The 22,512-nt window shown below is 32.3% G+C and overlaps 1 protein-coding gene across 1 annotated transcript; it reads right to left on the bottom strand.

The window, feature by feature from the left end:
* Window positions 1-778: 778 nt before the first annotated feature.
* On the bottom strand, window positions 779-12,779 carry LOC132760066 (uncharacterized). Its single transcript, XM_060751960.1, has 2 exons — window positions 12,661-12,779; window positions 779-3,576 (listed from the first exon to the last, which is right to left on the bottom strand). Exons 1-2 carry the CDS (start codon window positions 12,700-12,702, stop codon window positions 2,374-2,376), a joined length of 1,245 nt encoding a protein of 414 aa, XP_060607943.1. The 5' UTR covers window positions 12,703-12,779; the 3' UTR covers window positions 779-2,373.
* Between the last annotated feature and the right edge of the window lie 9,733 nt (window positions 12,780-22,512).

The raw sequence follows: 22,512 nt of genomic DNA, 5'->3' as shown, positions 1-22,512 counted from the left end.
CCCTGGTGTCTTGCCGGACTACTCTCTTCTAAATTCAGCCAATACACAATATTTAAGAAGTCTTACAAATTGTCAAGTCTAAAAAGAGAAAAATGTATACAATAATTGCCTCCTCCACTATTGAAATATTTATTTCATTCCTGTATTTATAGAAAAAAACCTGGAATATTCTCATTTTGTAAATAACACATTTCCCCCCCCCCCCCCCCCCCCCCCCCCCCCCCCCCCCCCCCCCCCCCCCCCCCCCCCCCCCCCCCCCCCCCCCCCCCCCCATTATCATCATTCCGATGTTTACAAACTGTAAATGTGTATTACATGTATAATAACAACTATACCATATAATGTTTGTGAAACAATTGACATGCAACTAAGGCCTTTTTATAATGATTGTGCGAAAAAACCGGTGGGACATTTCATGAATTCCGGATTTCAACTTGAAATCATGAATTCCCGATTTCAACTTCACGAATTACAATTTCAACTTCACGAATTCACGATTTCATTATCATGTGAAATGGTGAATTCGTGAAGTTGAGATAGGGAATTCGTGAAGTTGAAATCGGGAATTCATGAAGCTGAAATGATGACTTTGTGAACTCCGTATTTTGAACACGTGAATTCACGAAGTTAAAATTCAGAATTCATGAAAATGAAATTGGGAATTCATGAAGTAGAAATGTCCCTACCAGACATTCGTATAATTATTTGATACAGTTGTAACTGAAATAAGTACTAAAGCTGCATGCCTCAAATAAGTCAAAAAAAGTCAAGGAAATCAAACTTGAAAAGACTTTTATTAAAAGTAAAAAAATCAAAATTCAAGTAATAATTTGCATGCTTTGTGCTAATTTTGCATCATTTTATCACTATATTTCTACTGCGTGACTAACGCAATAAGGGTTATTTTTTTGCACGTTTTGGACAATTAACGTGGATTGTAAGTGAAGTCTGTTGCAATGTTTAAACAACGTTCTTTATTCACTTCAAAATATTATACTTTTCAATACATTTTAGTTTTTTTTTAGGAAAATAAGCATGAATTTTTAGACATGCTGCTTTAATTGAAATGTTATACAGTTGTAATTGTATAGACTTCATCTAAAATCACCACGTTAACACTGGTCCTTTGTACTTCACAGTCGGCCAATATCCTATACAAAACAGTTGTACAATGTACACACACATTTTTTAAGTTATATAATTCACGCAAATCAAAGGTATTGCGTCCCATAGAAGCACGGATCCGTGGCAGATCTTTATAGTTAAACTATAAAATGTTTACGGGATATTTAGAAGTAGGTTAATATTTTCTGTCCCCGTAACCTACATTCATAATTTGTCATTCATGCATCCAATAAACTGCACAAATATAAAAAGCTCTAGTGCAAATAATTATACTTAAATACACATAAAAAAATCAAATCAAAGGACTGGAAGCACTGGAAGTGCTGTACGCGGCAAGCGGGAGATAATTTCAAAGAATATAAATAATAATTTAGTTAATGGAAGCTGACCAATGAATTTATAAATATTTAGAGAGTTTGCTTTTAGAATCGTTCGTTATATAGATAGAACAGTTGATAGGAAATAATAATATAATGTATTTCTCACGGTTATACCGCATTAATTGTTTGCGAACGGCGGCCATTATTCTTTTTATCAGACTGCTCACGTCATCGCGAACACTATGTTATCTGAAGGCTCTAAATAAAGAAGAACACATTTTTACGCTATGTGTTATGTAGTTTGTGAGCACAAATGTTCAGTATTTTGATCAGAATATAACGGGCATGCGTACATGTACTGGAAAGGAATTATATTTTTCATTTTGTTTTTTTTCTGCAGATTTATATCGTGATGTTCAGATTCAATCATTTTATTCATTTACTCATTCATTCATTTCTTCATTAATTCATTTATTAACAAGTATGTAGTAACCATTGGTAAGGACCTCAATCCTAAATATTCTATTTCCTCACTTAGTACCTTCACGCATGCGCACTCCTACTGAAGATTTTCATGGCGCGAGCCAGACTTCAAATTCATTGATAATAAATATTTTCTGAGAACGTATTACTGTATTTTATAGCAACCCTCAAGCCCTGAACCTCTTAGCAGCACCTTTCCCATATCGTTAGAGTGGACTGTGACATTTGGCGCCCAACGGGGACCGTGACTGATATAGCTCAGAGTTTAATTCACATTGCTCTATTACTCTGTGAAATTCGAGGACGAATTTCAATATAGCAGGAGAGTATGTCACGGTTCAGAACTGTTTACTTAACAGGGGAGAAGATGTGTAAGCGGCCGGATAGCTCAGTCGGTAGAGCCGCAGAACGGTATTCCGAGGGTCCCGGGTTCGAGTCACGTGTGTTACAAAAAAGCGAAAACTTTTTGAATATTTGTAAGGTTAGTAGCAACAATTCGCTTCTCTATCGGATGATACATGAAAAGACCTTTAGTGTCGCCTCTCATATAGGCGGCCATAACACCAAATCCACTCCTTGTTAGGATAATTTCGTCACATAGTGATAGAATAAATTGCTCCAAAATAACTGTATACAGTCCTTTGCATGCTTCTTCTTTTAACTTTCCAAATGGTCCGAGTCTGTCAACGTGAACTATAGGTCGGTTTATGTTGACGTAAGAAGTGAGGTTATTTTGAGCACTTTGTTTCACTTTGTCCGAATCTGAAGCCACATAAATGAAATAATCCCAGTTGTTGTCATATTTTTTCAAAAAGTCAAATAGCACCGTTTCATTAGGACGTCCGAAACGCGGGGTTAGGTCTGTGGGCATGTTTGGATTTTTACCTGTGCGGATGTGACAACAAACTAATTTTTTCATTCTAATTCGATTAGTATAAAATTCAATTGTATCATTTAAAATCCATTCATTTGGCTTGAATAATGTATTAAGTACTAAATGTATGGCCTCTTCGTTAGTCATGTTCAAAAGCCATTTTAATCTTGATTTAGCCAGGGTGTGATTTTTTAATCCATCGATCACATGTGTATGAAATCGTATGAAAATTACATGCTTTGTCCAAATTCTTTGAAAGTCAAAATGCTCAACAACTTTTGCAAATTTGTAGTCTTCAATGTGATTAAATGTTCTTGTTAAGTTATGAGGAACAGATTTGATATAAGATTTACATATTGACCAGTCGTATATGTTAGGCAGTATAAACTGATCTAGGTTGCAAGGCTGTACCATATCGATCACAAACACACGCTTTGTCAAACGAGCCATAAGAAAAGATGACACTATGCCCTTCTGCCGATCAGCCCAGCCGCCACAAGCAAAAGAAGAATCGCACCGGTAAACAAGGAAGTTTCTATTTTTACATTGGTTTTTATTTAAAACAGTAATAGCCTCCAATGATTCCGCTTTTAATACACGCCGATCTTTGTTCAACATATTTTCTGCATATGATTGTTTTTTTGAGACGGGGTTTACACATGGTTGATTACATGAGTTGTTTTTCTTTACAAACACAATATTGACAGCTGATGTGTGATTTCCATGGAAAAAAGCGATCTTCATTGTGACGATAAAATATAGCACTGCAATTACCTAAAATGAATGAAAACAAATACTAATTAATAATCTTCATATAAACATATAGATACAGCACTCAACTATGGTGGCTGATTTGGAACGCTTTTGTGCGTCGTGTTAGCGCTAGCGACAACATGACAAAGCGCCAGACGGCGCGTTGTCGCGCTGTCGTTTTGTCGTATTGTGTCTAGCGCGTTGTCGTGCGGCGTGTTGTCGAGATGTCACATTCATGTCGCCCAATCCAAATTGAAGGATTGACTTTTAAGCCAAGCGACAGGTCGACATCGCGACAACACGCCGCATGACAACGCGCCGTTTTGCGTGCCGCGGTAGAGACAAGACGACAGCGCGACAACGCGCAGTTTGGCGCTTTGTCGTGCTGTCGCTAGCGACAGGACAAGACGAAAGTCCCACAACGCGCCTTTTGGCGCTTTGTCGTGTTGTCGCTAGCGCCAACTGGACACTTAAAAGCGTACCAAATCAGCCACCATACTTAATCAATTTTCCTGAAGTGGCATTATGCTGGAAAATTAAGCTGAATAATAAGCATTATAATACGAAATCTCGTATTTCATTAATGCAGTTTATTAGAAGAGAGACAACCCTGGCATGTCATTATGTACATGTTTTATACTAGTTATCTCCCTTTACAAGTCAGGTGTCTTCTGAAAGGTTATGTTTCTAAAGTTTTGTTTTTTGAGTTAATTTCCATCATACAGTTAAGTTTAAAAACTTATAAATCCACCCTTTCCCTCCCGCCGGAATATTTTCCTTCTACTTTTGTTGTGCTTTCCTATTTCTAATTTCAGCTTTATTTAAGATGGATGTCATCAATAGTGTTCAAGCGAAACGTCATGGCTAGATTTCATAATGCGTCTGTAGACAAGTGCATAAAGACTTTTATTAAGCAAGCTATGATGATGAATATGTTTTCTATCTCTTTATCGTATTTCTGATTGTATTTTTTTACGAGATCAGCATAAGTTTTATAGTATTTGTTACCTTTAAACTGGTTGAAGGATTTTTTAAAGTTTTTTTGTGTGTGTTTGGGACTGCAAAACACACAGAGACAGCAACATAACAAATAAAGAATTACAAAGTTAGAAGTTCCGTTTTAACATATTTACATACTGTATTTTAAATTTTTAGAGCATTTTAAAAATATACAAAACCGTTAAAATTATGAAACAAACGATGAATGAAGAATGAACTTATATTAATACACTTATATAATATTAAATAACCTGCAAAACACACAGAGACAGCAAAATAATAAAAAAAGAATTACAAAGTTAGGAATTACGTTTTTACAGTAACAACTGTATTTTAAATTTCACGTGCGCATGTGTGGCTGTAAATTATGAGCGAACAAATGAGGCCCGTTACCATAGTTTAGTTACCATAGTTAGTGTGTGGTATATGAGAAATAATAATGAGCCTATGGGAGTAAATATGAGATGAAGAGTGGAAGAACAAGACGAATGTTTTTATTAGAAATGCACTATATATCATATACGATATAATAATGGTTAGGTATATATATATAATGGTAAATGACCCTGTGACATTATTCCCCGCTCAGTCATACATGTTGTTTAGACATTTTTATATTTTACTAGTTATTTAAATTAATTACAACTACATAAATTAAACATGTATAACTACTTTTTACAAAGCAGTTATAAAACACTTTACCAACAGCTATGTTGTTTTGGTTATTAAGTACAACTTTTTAGCTTTGGGATTGAGAGCAGACGTTTTTTTGGTTTGTTTGTTTGTTTGTTTGTTTGTTTTTTTTAGGAATTACATAATTGGGAATATTTGAACTTTTTGGTGTGTTATTTGAAATATTAGAAGAAGAATTAGTTATGAGAAATGAGAACTTTAACCTTATTGGCATGACATGCCAAATGTGCAATATATATATTTGCCTTTAAAAATGGCTGACCATCAGTTGGCCTAGTTGAAAAGGTTACTTTCGGTGTAAAGGGGTTTTTTGGAACCTTATTTGAAACAGACTTTTTAATAGCCTTAGGTTTTTTTTTTTTTTTTTTTTGCTGGACCCCGCTTTTTACTTTTATTACTTAATTGCTTCTTTTTTGGTATTTACCCTGGTAGTTTTGGTTTTTTTTTAACTTTAAAGTTTTTTTAACATTGCAAACCCTGGAAATCAGCTGCAGTATTTGTTTGGTTAAATTTTGTAACTGTTGAAGAATTTTATTTTTAACAAATGACATTAACAGGGAAGCAGGTTTAACCTTGACATTTAGATATTTTTTTATCCTTTGAGGATTGACCAAACTGGGAGGACTTGGCCTAACCTACTGTAAGTGTGAGAGAAGATGAACTTTTTTTATTCAATTTTAAGTTTTTTCTGTTTGAGCTTCTTTCTAAGTGCTTCATAATTATGGATTATTTATACTTGTATTTGGAAACACTTTTAATTAGAGATGTTATACAACCCGGACCAAAACATATTACATAACATTTTATTTTTGGTTGACTGTTAAAACCTTATGTTATACTTGGACAAAAGCTGTTTTTATTTAAGGCTATAATTTACAATATATTTAGCAGGTAGTTGCTTAGCACAACAAAACTTTTTTTGTTTTTTTTACCACTGGAGACATTACCATAAGTACCCTTCAATTTAGACAAAATATTTTGAACAGAAGCATTCTTTTCAAGATTTTAAAAAAATGTACGGGTTATAACCTTTAGAGGGTTGTTTTGATGGATTTAAGCAAAAAATGTTTAGGAAACACCCTATTTTCAATTAAATAGTTGATGTTAGATCTTTATAAACTAAATGCACAATTATTAAGATTCTTACCAGAAAACTTGGGCAACTTAGGTACTTTAGAAGAAAATTGAGCAGGTTTCTGTATATCATTAGGTTGAGATAAAGAATACTGTATGGGTGGAGAAGGTACAGGGGGTGGAGGAAGTGGATTGTTATTAGTGTGTATTTACATAAGGTTTAGGAAATGAATATTTGGCAGCAGGGTTACATGAAACCATTTTTTTCAAACCTGTATTAAACAAAGAATGCCTACTGGGATAGCTGTTACCACATGCACCAGTTGCTGGTAAATGAGTACCAGTGTTATATTCAGCAGCAAATCTTTATTAGGGATGTGAAAGGTATTTCTGATTAAAGTAGGAAGGGCTGGTGTTCTAGATTTCACATGATGAAGATGGAACTTTTTGGAACGACGGATAATTTCAGCATAATGTTCAAGTTCACGGTCAGTATAGCCTATTGCAGTATTTTAATATCATGATGACAATATTTGACAAACAAGATAACATTATGGTAAAATTGTGCAAAAGAAAATTACATAATTTAAGTAATATTACTTTTATACAGTGTACAAAAATTATATTTTAAACAAATACCTATTTTAAAAAGTGATATACTTAAAGTGTAGTTAATGTACATTTTTTTAATGTTATGCTTCCCCTTTTACACCATATATATTTCTTAAAAAAAAAACAAGTAAAAGAAATATTAACTATAAAGGTAGACCTTTATTTTAGGTTAAAGTATTGAAACTGTATATAAATATTATTAATTGCCTTTACAGACAAGAATTATTTTTTTTATTCTTCTGGTACACCACACTTTTAAGAAATTTAAAAAGAAATTTTCACTATTTGTTTTTTTTTTTGTTTGTTTTTTGGTTTTTTGCTTATTTTAGACATTTTTATACTAACAGAATTTCAGTTCCTCGTTATTTTTGTACATACAAGGCTATTTGAGAACTTAAAGTTTTACACAGATTCGATCTGAGTTACAGTCAGACGAATGTAAATTCAGAATTTCAAAAAGAATAAAATTAATGATACTATTCAATGAGTCAAATGAATGTTAAACAATTAAATACTAGTACATTAAATTTTGTTTAATAACTGAGTTATAACTTTAACTTTCAATTCTGCAAAACATTGATTTCATTACATGTTCATAAAGAGAAAATCAATTTTTACGTGACAAGCTATCAAAAACTTATTTTGAAAGTTTAAAAACTCAATCAAAAGAAATGCACACAATTATATCGATATCATTCAAGTTAACATATATATTCTTGTCTTTTTGTCGTCATATTTGTTGTCATACTATTCATTTAATGTGAAAAAAATGCGACAAATATATATCGCCTTGATGTGTTTTAAGACGATGAGTCATCATATTTATGTGATCCGAAACCATATTATATTCACACCACGATGCGAGTAGGATTATGTTCCCTGTTCGACTTTTACGTAACCTTATCAATGAAGCTAATTTTAGCGCTGTCAAAAACATTGCTGCACGTCTTTACCGTCTTTGTAAAGGTGTCATAGTTAAATCGTATACATATGCATGCACAGAGCGTTAATTAAAAGGCAGGTATTAGTTTCCTTAATAATAATATGTCCTTGCACCCCATAATATGGAACGCCGTGACTGTCTTATGTGATCAATGTTTTTGCTTTCTTGTGAAATGATGATACTATTTTGTCGTTTAAGCATGTAAACACGTGCAATTCACATTATATCTTGTCAAAACACCATGCTGACTTGTTCAAATAGCATGTTAACTTGTCAAGTAATCATGATGATATGTGCAGACAACATGTTAATTTGTTTAATTACCATGATGACTTGTGCAGATGGCATATTAACTTGTCGATGCTTCATGATGACTCGTGCAAACAACATATTAACTTGTCACAATTTCATGATGACATGGGCAAATAGCATGTTTACTTGTCAAATTATCGACATGACATGCTCATGATACTTTGAGAAGTTAGCATGTTGTTTGCACAAATCATCACGACACTTTGACAAGTTAACATGCTGTTTGCACAAGTCATCACGATATTTTGACAAGTAAACATGCTGTGTGCACATGTCATCACGATAATTCGACAAGTAACATGCTGTTTGCACATGTTATCATGAAATTTTGACAAAGTAACATGTCATTTGCACAAGTCATAACGATACTTTGACAAGTTAACATGCTGTCTGCACCACATGTCATCATTATAATTTGACATGTTAGCATGTTGTTTGCACAAGTTATCATAATAATTTGACAAGATTATAGTGCATTTTGATATAAAACATGTTAAAAGATAAAATTTCGTTTTAACAAGTCGTCAACAATCTTTGACAAGTTCACATGTTGTCTGCACAAGTCATCATGATAATTTGACAAGTAAACATGGTGTTTGCACAAGTCATCATGATACTTAAACACGTTAACTTATTGTTTGCACAAGTCATCACGATACTTTGACAAGTTTACATTCTTGTGCACATGACGATGTCATCATGAAATTTTGACAAGTAAACATATCATTTGCACAAGTCATCACGATACTTTGACAAATTAACATGTCGTTTACACATGTCATTACGATAATTCGACAAGTTAACATGCTGTTTGCACATGTCATCACGATTATTCGACAACTTTACATGTTGTCAGCACAAGTCATCTTGATCCTTTGACAAGTTAACATGTTGTTTGCACATGTCATCACGATGATTCAACAAGTTAACATGCTGTTTGCACATGTCATCATGAAATTTTGACAAGTAAACATGTCATTTGCACAAGTCATTACTATACTTTGACAAGTTCACATGTCGTTTGCACAAATCATCACGATATTTTGACAAGTAAACATGCTGTGTGCACATGTTATCATGAAATTTTGACAAGTTAACATGTCATTTGCACAAGTCATCACGATATTTTGACAAGTAAACATGCTGTGTGCACATGTTATCATGATAATTTGACATGTAAGCATGGTGTTTGCACAAGTTATGATAATACTTTGACAAGATCATAGTACATTTTGACATGTCAGCATGATAAAAGATAAAATGTCGTTTTAACAAGTCATCACGATTCTTTGACAAATTAACATGTTGTCTGCACAAGTCACATGATAATTTAACAAGTAAACATTGTCATCATGATACTTTGACAAGTTAACTTTTTATTTGCACAAGTCATCACGATACTTTGACAAGTTAACATGCTTGTGCACATGTCATCATGACATTTTGACAAGTTAACATGTCTTTTGCACATTTCATCACAATACTTTGACAAGTCAACATGTCGTCTGCACAAGTCATCATTATATTTTGACAAATTAACATGCCATTTCCACAAGTCATTATATATTTTGACAAGTTAATATGTTATTTGCACAAGTCATCACGATACTTTGACAAGTCAACAAGTCGTCTGCACAAGTCATCATTATATTTTTTCAAGCTCATATGTCATTTGCACAAGTCATTTCATATTTTGACAAGTTAATATGTTATTTGCACAAGTCAGCATGATCCTTTGACAAGACATGATGTGAATTGCATATGTTAACATGCTCAAACGAAATAAATAATATCATCGTTTCACAAGATAGCAAATACATTGATCACATAAGAAAGTCAAGGCGTTCCATACCATAAAATCAAAATGCATGATTTGTTCTTTAAAAAAGAGTAAAAACTTATTGCGAAAATTACCCCATTCAAACATTTCATTTTTTACCTTACTGACGAATTAAAAAAAAAGATATATGTCAATGTGTACATCCTTCCTGTGCCTGATTATTGTTGAACGGTATGGGGAAAGGACACAAACTCATACATCAATAAAGTAAAATCAATCCAAAAAAGAGCTGCAAAAATTATACTCAATAGGCCGATACGTTCACCAACAATAGTTCTTTTTAATAAACTTAAATGGCTGAAATTCAATTTTAGGATGAAATACCACACAGCAATACATCTTTTAAATAATTTTAAACCATTGTGTATGAGTGAAATTTTTAGTTTCTCTCACAATGAATTACGTAATAGTTATAGTACATGAAACGAGTTAGTTACGAGGACATAACACTGGCTGGGGCGACATCAAGGTTGTTTCTGCTAAAAAATTGTCGAGGCCGGTAGGCCGAGACAAATTTCTTTTTGCAGAAACATCCCGAGATGTCGCCCCAGCCAGTGTTAAACCCCCGTTACTAACGAGTTTCATATACTATAACTGTTTTATCGCAATGGCATAATGTTTTCTTTTTTAGTAAAATAAATAAATAAATAAATCGTTAGCTACACTACAGTGATTCATGATAAGGCAGTTTTTTCAAGTAGTTTTCGCTGCCGCAAAAAAATATACAAGAGCCATCCAATGTTTAGGCGAATTGTAAACTGTTACCAATATAGATTCATTTTAATTAAAGGACTTTCTTCAGTGGACATAATTCATTCAGTGGATGTACCTTTTTGATTTAATGAGAGTAAATTTCATTTAATTAATTATCTTTGTTTATATTTTTCATTGTATTTATTTATTTATTTATTTTATTTTATTCTATTGATTCCATTTTTTTTTTGCTACTGGGAATGTTCGTTACCACTGCCCCATTGGAGCCTCTGTGAAAAAAACTGCATTGATATATAACAGGTGCGAAAAAAACTCAACCGATATATAACAGTCGAGTTTTTTTCCTGCATGAATCAATGAAAAAACTGTACTGTTATATATCAATACAGTTTTCAAATGCCCATTGAAGTGTACTGAGTATAATGGGCTAGTAAGAGCAAAGGAAAAGTTCCGAACCATGCGATAAATAATTCATAAGGATCTTGTTCTGAAAAGTAAACCTCATACTAAATTATTTAAAGGGTTCTTTTTCTTATTTCAGTATTGACGTTTGGAACAAATTACCTATTACTATCAAACAATATTCGATTGTATTATTATCCTTTTATATTTTTAATACGAGTCTATCTATAATTACTTTGATTATTGAGTGTCAGTCGGATGAATGAATCAAAAAAATTAACCATTATCCACTAGTATTTGATTTCTTTGACTGTTAAATCAGAAAGCCGTACTGTAAATAAGTATACATGTTTACGATATTATATTACATAACATAACGTTTTTGATATCAAAATTTAGATTTTCGTAGAAATTATGCAAACATGAGACTCTTGATCTGAAAAAATAGAACACTAAATCCCTCTTTGGAGATACATTAACCCTTGTCGAAATTTTGTGAACCCATGTGATAAAATATCCTGGACCAGGTATGGGGATCACCATTATTTTTAAAAATTGCTTCAGTGTTTTTTACTTGACTGCTGGCGGAAACAGATTCTGCCCATGCAACCAGTGCAGACCTTGACCTTGACAGCTGGCATGCCCATGTTGACTAATCATAGTCTGCACTGTTGGGTAATGAATGAAGAATGGTTTCAACCAGACTGAAATATGGACAAGTCCATTTGAAATATATAGATTTGTTACGGTTATGTAAAACATAATAGATGCCCCTATCTCCTTAATACGGGAACGTTTCAAAATTGTAATGAAATGATACTCCAACCATGACAGAAACATAAACTTAATCCGGTGTTTTTTTGTTCTTTCGGCTCTTCAGGAAAACAATTAGTTCGTTTTGCTCGCTCGCTCGCATATCATAATTATTGATTTTAAAGTATTAATTATTAACAATTGTCGCTCGCTCGCCCCATTTTTTTCTGTTAAAAATTTCATAGTCAATTTGATGATGTTCAAGAAAGGGTGGCTACATAACAATAAAGAAACATTATTGTTAGTGAAACAAGGATAGAGCTTTAAAGATATACCATGCCCAAATCTGACATAAGAAAATATTGATAATTGCTACACAGTCTCTTTGTTAACGTAAAATAAACGTAATGACTTCACACAAAGTATCAAATGTTATATTTAAAATGTTATACCTTATAGGTGGTAGTCACAATATGAATATATAGTGTCATATAAAATTAGCTCTTTTTTTAAAGAAAAGGCCAGCTTTACTTATCCGCAGTTTCCCATACATAGTTTACTTATTCTCTTATTCAAATTAGACATGTTCAATGAGAATTTCATAGATTTCAATAATTTTTGTGATTAAGATATTTTAATCAAGAATGAGCATAGTATATCTTTAAGCATTATTTTGCTATTATCTACACGAATACAGAACAAATATCAGAACAAACCATATGCAATTTACATAGTTTAACAATCATCAAAATAAAACACAAACCAGGATAAATCCTTTTAGTTTAGTTAAACGTATTCCTAACATATTGATTCACAAATATTGCACGTTTAAACGGCGACTAAAGTATCGTCTGTGCTAATACAACAAATTTAACTTCAAGGTTACAATATATCCAATGAAAGATTAGTATCCAAACGTGCCTTTCAAAATATGAATAGCCTGTCACTATATGGAGGCTATTCGTTGCCAAAAATCCAGCCATGCATACTTCGATTCTACTAAACAGATAAGTAAAAATTGAATCGTCGGTCCGAGAGTTACATACTGCACTGGTATTAAGCATTTTGATCATCTCGATTTGATAAAATGGAAGCTGTTAACATGCAATTTAGATAAATAGCAAAGTGTATTTACAAAATGTAACTTCAAATTTGCGACATGTAGAAACATCACACTTACCGTTATATACATTCTAACGCAATTAACATTTGTGAACGATTTTGCAACTTCCATATATGGAATTATCAACGAAATAGACGAACATTAATAGGCGAAGCCAATTTTCACGAAAGCAAAGTATACAGAAAGGTAGCTCTTGCTACTAGTACAAAAATATTTCAAATAATATAAAACTGTTATAAATTTCACATACATCAACTGCATGACAGTTGACTTTGAATAGCCTCTGATTTTGTTAAAACGTATTCTAGTACAGGATATTCAAGTAATGCAAAATTGGTTAAGATATAATTTAACACATTCTTAAATCTGTGTATACATGATGACAATAGCTGTTACCTAGATTTGCTGTCGATCTGAACTATTTTTATGTACATGAAATACTAAACAGAATATTTATTAAGTTTTGCAAGTGATGACTTTCTTAGAGCTGAAATAAACAAGGTATACATAAATTGATAATAAACATACATACCTTTGGACTGATTTAAATATTATTTTTGAAAAAAAAATGGGAAAATATATCTGTAAAGTATGGTAAAGATAAAAAAGTACGAAAGGGTACATACAACTTTGGTTTTAATTTTACTATTGTTAAAAGTTTTCTTTCTTGTCAAGTCATACGCTAGAATTAAGGTTACTAATGTAATAGTTAAAATGCTACTTCTAGCCATAATTTGGTCTGTATTAGTATTAAGTCGTATCAAAATCTCTGTCAGATGTTGATATGAAAATCCGAAAGTGGTAAGGTAGCAGCATAACTGTCAATGTTACTCATTTATATGCAAATTGGAATCCCTTCAGTAAAATTTATTTGTCTTGGATATAGTCTTATCAATAGTTTTTTCTTCCTTTAAAAATATTTAACCTCAGGCAGTAAGTAACCTGGTGAGTTTTTTTAGTTTCTTTTTCTAGGAAATGTGGTATCTACAACCTTTCAAAACTTATGTGCCTATAATCATTTAAAGTCCGCTGATGTTGATTGAACAAAGGCATAGAATGGCACTCATGCAAATTAATTATGTTTGGTGAATAACTAAACACCTCAAAGGTGTGGAAAACGGAAACTACGCGTCGCTGACGGTAAATACCAAAAATGAGCAGATAAATACGTTTATTTACGATGATGTAGTGGGCGGGAAAATGGGCGGAGCTTATTTTATCTGATTACGCTGATCCGAATGATGATGGTTTGACAATGTAAAGCTAAGAAAGTAACTCCTGTTTTGTCGGCGTATACACGAACAATGAGTATTGCGCATGTTATGGTGAACAATTGGTAAAAGCAGTTGATATTTTGTCGTTTAACAAAATTAATTTTGTTGAAATACAGGTTTACAATATTAAATCGGCAAACTCAATCCAAGAATACAACATTGGAGTTTACATACAAATAAATACAAATGTATTTTGTCTGTAAACAAACTGTTCAACTCAGATCAACAAGGCTGGAGTTTTGGCAACGAACGTTCCATACACTATACTAGGTCTTGGTATCGACGTTTTACGATATGCGTTGTAATATCTATTTCAATTTATTTGTTTTGATTGGATTTTACCTCACACCGGCACACTATTGGTCATATGGCGACGTTCCAGCTTAACTGGTGGAGGAAGATCGCAGGTGCCCTTGCGTGCATTATTTCAGGCACCTGAGTAGAACCATTGACGTTCCGTAAGCTAGCTGGATAGCTTCCTCAAACGAAAGAATTCAAATTTCCTGTCGGGTTATGAACCCACAGTTGTGAGGGGCAAGCGGTTTTAATTCAACGTTCTTAACTACTCGGCCACAGACGCCTCGATTATAATTGAAAGACCCTGACTAAATTAATATAATAATGTCAAACCTTGTCGTACTTTAACAAAAGATAATATATACATCTTTGGCTATTGGTTTAAATAATAACCTCGGTAACAGTAATTGAATTTTCTAACCACAATTTTGCTAGAAAAAGGAACGACCGAATCCGTGTTAGATGAACCTATCACAATTAATTCTGTTACCGTATAGTATGTATATCGTATGTATGTACCCTTTTATTAGCTAAGACGTAGTCATTGCTTAATCGTTAAAACATCTAAAACATTTTTTTATAATGTAGAATCTGATTATCAGAGCGTGGGACCATTTTATCCGTGAATCTTTGTATTATATTGAAGCACATGTAATATGAAACTGTTTGATTAGTGCCAACGCCATTTCTTGTATGGTTTATAATTATCGCTTTAAGTTTCGGTGTTTTACGGGGGGAAAAAGAACTATAGTCAAACCTGTGAATAAAGGCCATTAAAATAAGAGACTGAACATGGCCTTGAAAGACAAGAGGCCTTTACTTTGAGGTTAATAAAATCTTTTTTTTATTTGCAGGTAATTTATATCTATATTATCAATAAAGGTTAATTTATCGGAGAGTGGTCTTTATTCGCGGAGTGATCTTTATTCGGAGATTGTGTTTAACAGAGGTTTGACACGTACTCTATATATCAATCGTAAATTCACCAGGACACGGTACCCCTTATGAAAGTGAAAGTAAGACCTTTAATTAATCAAAGGGCTGCAAGCTCTGTGGTATTTTCTGATCTTTGCAATCTAAATCGTACTGTATATCTGTATGTGTTTTCCTGTATAAGTTTATTTTTATGTTCTATAATTCATCTTGCAGGGCACCAGAGTTTGATACATACGGAATTTTGCATAACTAGAGTTGCATCAAAAAATCATTTATGTTCATTTTTTATGATAGCCACACTTTATCCTTGCATATCGTGGCTATTTTTCTTAACAAAGACACTAAAAAAAGTAATAAAAAAATGTGGACTCGACTGGGATTTGAACTCCAGACCTCACACACACTAAACGAACGCGTTACCCCTGCACCACGAAGATGTTTTAAAATAAAGGGCTGAATAAAATCAAGTCATTCTAAATTTAGAATTTCCATTGCATTTCGGGTTTTTAAAGCAGCAAAGGCTGAATAAAATCAAGTCATTCTAAATTTAGAATTTCCATTGCATTTCGGGTTAGGGTAATTTCGAGGTATTTTGTTCAGGGTTAACCTGTTGTTTAAAATTGAAGTAAATATTTTAGCAAAACTCTTCTCGCCCAAACAGTCCAACATGTAGAAACTATTTATTCAACTACTCGGCAGTCAGAATTATTTGTGTAGTATTCGGTAATCGACATCGCTAAAATAGCATTTTCATTGATTAAAATCATATTCATCCGCGTAATTTGGGAGTGTGCATTTATTGACAATTCTAGCGCCAACGCTACTTTTAAAGTTTGAATGTGTAGTAATTTGTTGGACACTTGTAACAAAAAATTGTTCTTTCTTTTAAATTGCTGGTTTTTAAGCAGTTTTGAGTGAGAACTAATTTGCGTTGTTAGGTCTGTTAGGAAAATTTTGTGTTAGACCGTGGATGTTAGCTTTGTTTTTACTGATCTGCTATCAGAAAATACAAAAACCAAACGATAAGCATATTCTGTCTCATTGTTTACTGTTTATTTGTTTATTTGTTTTATAAAGAGAGGATATTGAATAATTTAAGTACTGAAATTATTAAATCAGTTGAATAAAAGATTTATATGCAAACCTTTGGCGAGCACAACGTTATTTTATTCAACGAGTACAGTGAACTTAGTCATGAATGTACAGACATATAATATTCTATTTATCATAGTTTCAAAATAAGACCTGTATATGGTAACAAAGGAATAACTTATCCGTTTACAAGGCTATAATTAAGGGTGTCGTATAACACAAAGGATTTCTTTTGAAGGTCGTATGTGTCCAAAATAATGTTTGAATAATGGTTTTAAAGTATGTAAGATGCGTGTAGCGTTGAATGTGAAATAATTTGATATGATATACATGTAAAGGTTGGAAACAAAAGTAAACAAAATGGTAATTTTACTTATTCCATACAATAAAATGTATATATGGCCAATGTGTATTTTTTGAACTTGTAAGAAAACATCAAAAATAAAAAAGCTTTTGGGAAATAAAAATGTCATTTTTGTGTGCTTAAAGGCACATTATGCCTTAGAAATTCATTTTTGTTGCTAGTCTTTAGAAATATCAAACATGTGTTTAAGAATGTTTAAATAATGGATTAAGAGCATGTTATATGTTATACAACTGGAGAAAAGAAGCGCTAAACATGCAGATATGTGCTGTAAAGGTAGCAAAATGTCAACAAAGTAGTACTTTGACTTCCATACACAATACTAATTCACTATATAGTTGCGTCCCTTGCTAATGGCGACACGTGTTTTCCTCTCTGCCGAAAATTATTAATTTATATGCAAAATGGGAATTTCAATTGAGTTATGGAGAGTTCGAATTGGTTGTTTTGTACAACCTAAGAAGTGTGCGAACCGTTTAAATATCTTGCTATTACCATTTGGAATTAAAAGATGGAAATTATCTTTGAGAATTGCCACGTGTTTACTAACGTTTCTTCTCATTTGTGGAGACATTGAGAGCAACCCTGGGCCTCCTAAGGCCGATGGTACACGTCGAAATGCACCAAAAACAAGGTAGAAATACGACAAAGGGAACAATTAGTGAACAACAGGATAATTCGCTTAATGGGTCACCACGACCCCAACAGGACCCCCCAGGAATTGAAACTCAACAACGGCGTATTTCTTCTTACATTCATACCTCTGCCGATTCTACTCAGATTAACCAGGCGAGTACCCCTGATTTAAATTATGAAAATGACATTCTCAGTTATTTACATTCAATGAAAAAAGATCTCTCATTACAAAACAGTAAAGTTGAGAATGACATCAGTGGTTTAAATAACAAATTAGATAACGTTCTTGATACCGTACATCAACTGAAATCTAGTTATAACGATTTAAAACAGGACAATATAAATTTACATATATTATATAAACAACTTTCTCAACTTCGAGGAAAAATTGACCAATTAGAAAATCAATCAAGAAGAAACAATTTACGATTCAGTGGTATATCAGGTGTAATAAATGAGAAATGGGAATTAACAGAACAAAAACTTAGAGATTTTTTGAGAAATGGGCTTAAGTTCGGTGAACAAGGTGATAATTTCGACATTGAAAGGGCACATCGAGTAAAATCAAATAACACGAACGCATGTACTATTATTGCACGCTTTACACGTTATAAAGATACACAAATACTTATGGACAGAGCCAATAGTGTGTATAAGAGTACACGTGATCGTTCAGTCCTAGTGCAACTAGATTATTGTGACCGTATTAAACGTCACAGAAGAATCCTTGGTGAAACAATGGTACAGGATAGACAAAATGGTCACTATGCAGTACTTCGATACGACAAACTATTTGTTAACGACTCCATTTATAGATACGATGATCACAATGAATGTATTGTTTTTGTTGGCAACAGACAACGTGGTACACAAAACACGTGTTCAATCACAACATGAACAAGTAAAAACACCGGGGAACGTAAGCCGATTGGTTACAAATCAAGCGGGAAGAAGTGAAAACACAACCACGTGACGTATCAAGCTGACTTGAGACAGCCAATAACATCAACACGACAAACGTCACAGGATGAGTATCTTTCTGATTCGACGATAGAATAGCAGGGCGGCCAAGGCATACCAAATAATCACTCACCTGGAACTGTAAACATAAAAATGCTATCGGATTAAATAAACACTGTGACAATATTGATTTAAAATGTTTTCTCAGTTCATTTGACATTTTTTGCTTATGTGAAACTTGGAGTAAATTTAAGGGGGAATATGAAAATTTTTTAAGCTCACATACTCATTTTGATTATGTAAGAAACATGTTACCAAATGCCAAGCGTAACAGTGGTGGTGTAAGTGTTTTCATAAGCAATATAATCTATAAAAAGGGAATAGTTCATCATTTCTTTTCAGAATTTGAGAATTGTGTTGTCTTATTGATTATCTTTTCAGAACTTTATTCATTGTAACGATATCATTATATATTTTACATACATATCACCTGAAAACTCCAGTGTACTATGATAGAATGCTTGAAGAAAAATGGCGTTTTTACAAAAATGTTATGATAATATTGAGAAAATTAAGTTTGATTTTCCAGAGGTTGACCTATTTTTGGGCGGAGATTTCAATGCTAGGACCCGAGATTTTTTAGATTTCATTACTAACGATGATCTTCATTATGTTTTTGGTAATGTCGATTATGAAGGTAGCTATTTTTGAAATTTCCAACGTCAAAATAAAAGATAGTATAAGAGGGAATAATTTTGGGTAAAGATTTAGTAATTTTTTGTTGCATATTTGATGTTCACTTATAAATTGCAGGTGTCATGGTGATATTAAAGGGGAATATACGTGTAATTCTAACGAAGGAGTTAGTGTTGTAGATTATATGATTGTTTTCAACAAATGTTTTTCAGTATGTTAAATATTTTAAAGTCTTAGATAAAGACGATTCAGGACCATTTCCTATCTGTTGCAATTTAGAATTTAAGATAAAAATACGTGTACAAAATACACTTTATCAAACAAACACGTGTAATAATATTAATATGATAAACTTCCGCTGGAAAAATAATTATAATGGAATTTTCGTGAATAGTTTACGAAACCTTTTACATGTGAATAATGATACATTAATACAAAAACTTAACAAAAACATTAATGAGTATATATATTTATTAACTCAGATTTATCATGAAGCTGGCGAATGTATGAGAATGAAGTTTAAATTTAGTTCTAATCAACCTGCATGGTGGGATGATGAATGTTTTAGATTGAAGAAACGAAAGTATCAATTATTACGTCATTTTCGTAACACAAATGCACAAAATGATTTAAGATTATATAAAACTAGTCGTAATGAATTTAAAATATGTTGTGATAAAAAGAAATTTGAATACCAAAGTAAAAATAGATAAAACTTAGTGAACAGCACTGTGATGCCATTTCTTTTTTTGAACAATATTGAAATCAGCCAAACCAAAAAAATAATATAACAAACAATAACATTTCTTCTAAAGAATGGTATATGATTATTTTCAATAAACTATTGTATGACGCAAACGCGGTAAAGGTGCCGTCACACGTGAATAACGAACATGTATCTTCTGAAAATGAAAGTGCGAATTCACTTAATTTACCTTTTACATAAAATGTGAAATTGAATCAGTTATTTCTAAACTTGTAAATAATAAAGTTCTGGATTCGACGGGATTCCATCTGAATTTTTTAAATATTCACGTCAGGACATTCGGGGAACATTTGTTTTACTGCTATTTAACACAATTCTAACAAACAGGACCTTTTCCAAATACTTTGGGGTCAAGTATTATATGTCCAGTTTACAAGTCTGGATCGCCTTCCTTACCGAACAATTATCGGGGCATTTCTATCACAAATACAATGTATATAATATTTTCTGGCGTTGTTAATAAAAGGTTATATAATTGGGCTGAAGAAAATAATAAAATAGACGAATGTCCAGGCAGGTTTTCAGGTGTAATTACTCAGCTATTGATAATCATTTTCTGTTTACAAGCCATGATACCCAAAAATACTTGTCTAAAAAAGGTGGTCGTTTTTATTGTTTATATGTCGATTTCCGAAAAGCTTTTGATAAAATTGACCATTTCAAAATTATTTGATTCACTACAGAAAATAGGATTTCATGGTAATTTTTTACAGGTTTTAAAAATGTATGTATTTCCGATTTAAAAGTCTTGAGTGAAAACACAAAATGGGTTTTAACTGATTTTTTTCCCGTGTAAACATAGGAACAAGAACAGGGAGATAAATCTAGTTCGACTAATTTTTATTCTTTTTTATCAATGGTTGTCTATCTTTCTTAGAAGGAATATTTTATTACTAATGATATACCGGATATATTGTGTCTTATGTTTGCCGATGATGTAGCAAACTGTGCAGAGACTCTATCTTAATTACAACAACAATTAAATGTTATTTTCATTTTTTGTTATAATACTGGAATGGAAATCAATCTTGATAAAACAGAAGTAATTGATTTCCGTAATGGTGGTCCTTTACGTAATTATGAGAAATGGTATTTCCGAGGTAAAAGCTTAAATATAACATCTATGTATAAATATATGGGACTCATTTTCACTCCTCAAATATCATGGACTCACGCTAAGGAAAAAATGGCATCTCAAGCCCAAAAAGGCAATATTATCGTTAAAATATTATCAGAAACCTTTCGGTCATTTTCCAAGTAATGAATTGTTTAAAATTTTTGACCATATGATTAAATCAATTTTATGCTATGGGTCACAAATATGGGGTTTTGAATATAGCCAAACTATTGAATATGTGCATAATGATTTTTTGTCGAAAAACATTTATCTGTTAAAAAAAACTACAAATACAGTTATGGTTTTAGGGGAATGTGGTAGATTGCCCTTAAGTATTTCGTACATGACAAACTGCATACGATATTTTTGTAAACTTCTGACCATGCCTTCATCTAGATATCCTAAACAGTGTTATTTTATGTTGAAGTCACTAGACGATGTAGGTCGAATATGTTGGGTTACCAAAGTTAAACATGTACTGTTTAGATATGGTTTTTGTTTTGTCTGGATATCTCAAGAAATTGGTGACACGAATATGTTCCTTAAACTTTTCAAACAAAGACTTATTGATTGTTGTACTCAACAATGGTATGAAAATATAACGAATTCTAGTAGATGTTTTCACTATAATAAATTTAAATCACTTTTAAATGTTGAACGATACTTATTAATAGAAATACCATGTAAACATAAAAAGGCGTTTTGTAATTTTCGTTGCTCCAACCATAAATTAGGTATAGAAATAGGCAGACATAATAATATCCCATGGGAAGAACGTTTGTGTACAACTTGTAATGATAGTATAGATTGTGAATTCCATGTTTTCTTTATATGTAAAAAATACAAACAAATCCGTGATAAGTATTTATTCAATTGGTATTTTGGCGGAAAAGAACTACATGATTTTTATGTATTAATAGGTACACGTGATATAATCACATTAAGGAAGCTTATGTTTTATGTATATGTTTTAATGGATAACATAAACAACTAGTCTTTTTACGCATTAATTAACATTGTTAAGGTGACGCAACCATATTACTATATTGTTGTATGTATGCTATGTATTTTGGGCCTGAGGCCTTTCAACACAAATAAAGTTATTTGAATCTTGAATCTTATAATTATACCAATTGCCAACAAAACTAAAGATGCAAAAGATAGTACGTGTAATAGCAGATGAGTATGACAATAAGATAAAAAAAGTAAACAGTTTTGAGACTTAATGGGTCTTTAATAGGCCTTTACTTTTGTAATTTAGCGATTTCAAAAAAAAAGAAATAAAACATAAATCAAAAGGTTTAAAATCAAATCATATAGTATATATGATTTAGGAGAACAAAATAGATCAGAT

Source organism: Ruditapes philippinarum, unplaced genomic scaffold (assembly GCF_026571515.1).
Source record: "Ruditapes philippinarum isolate M1 unplaced genomic scaffold, ASM2657151v2 ctg510_1_1_1_1, whole genome shotgun sequence".
NCBI lineage: Eukaryota > Metazoa > Mollusca > Bivalvia > Venerida > Veneridae > Ruditapes > Ruditapes philippinarum.
The sequence above is the reverse complement of the archived record's forward strand: the minus strand, read 5'-3'. Positions and strand labels throughout refer to the sequence as shown.

Excerpts from the sequence above, each read along its gene's own strand:
- LOC132760066 (XM_060751960.1), bottom strand. The coding sequence starts at position 12,702 with ATGTTAGGAATACGTTTAACTAAACTAAAAGGATTTATCCTG. Across the intron at positions 3,577-12,660 it reads AACTAAAAGGATTTATCCTG|GTAATTGCAGTGCTATATTT; the intron begins GTTTGTGTTTTA and ends CATTCATTTTAG.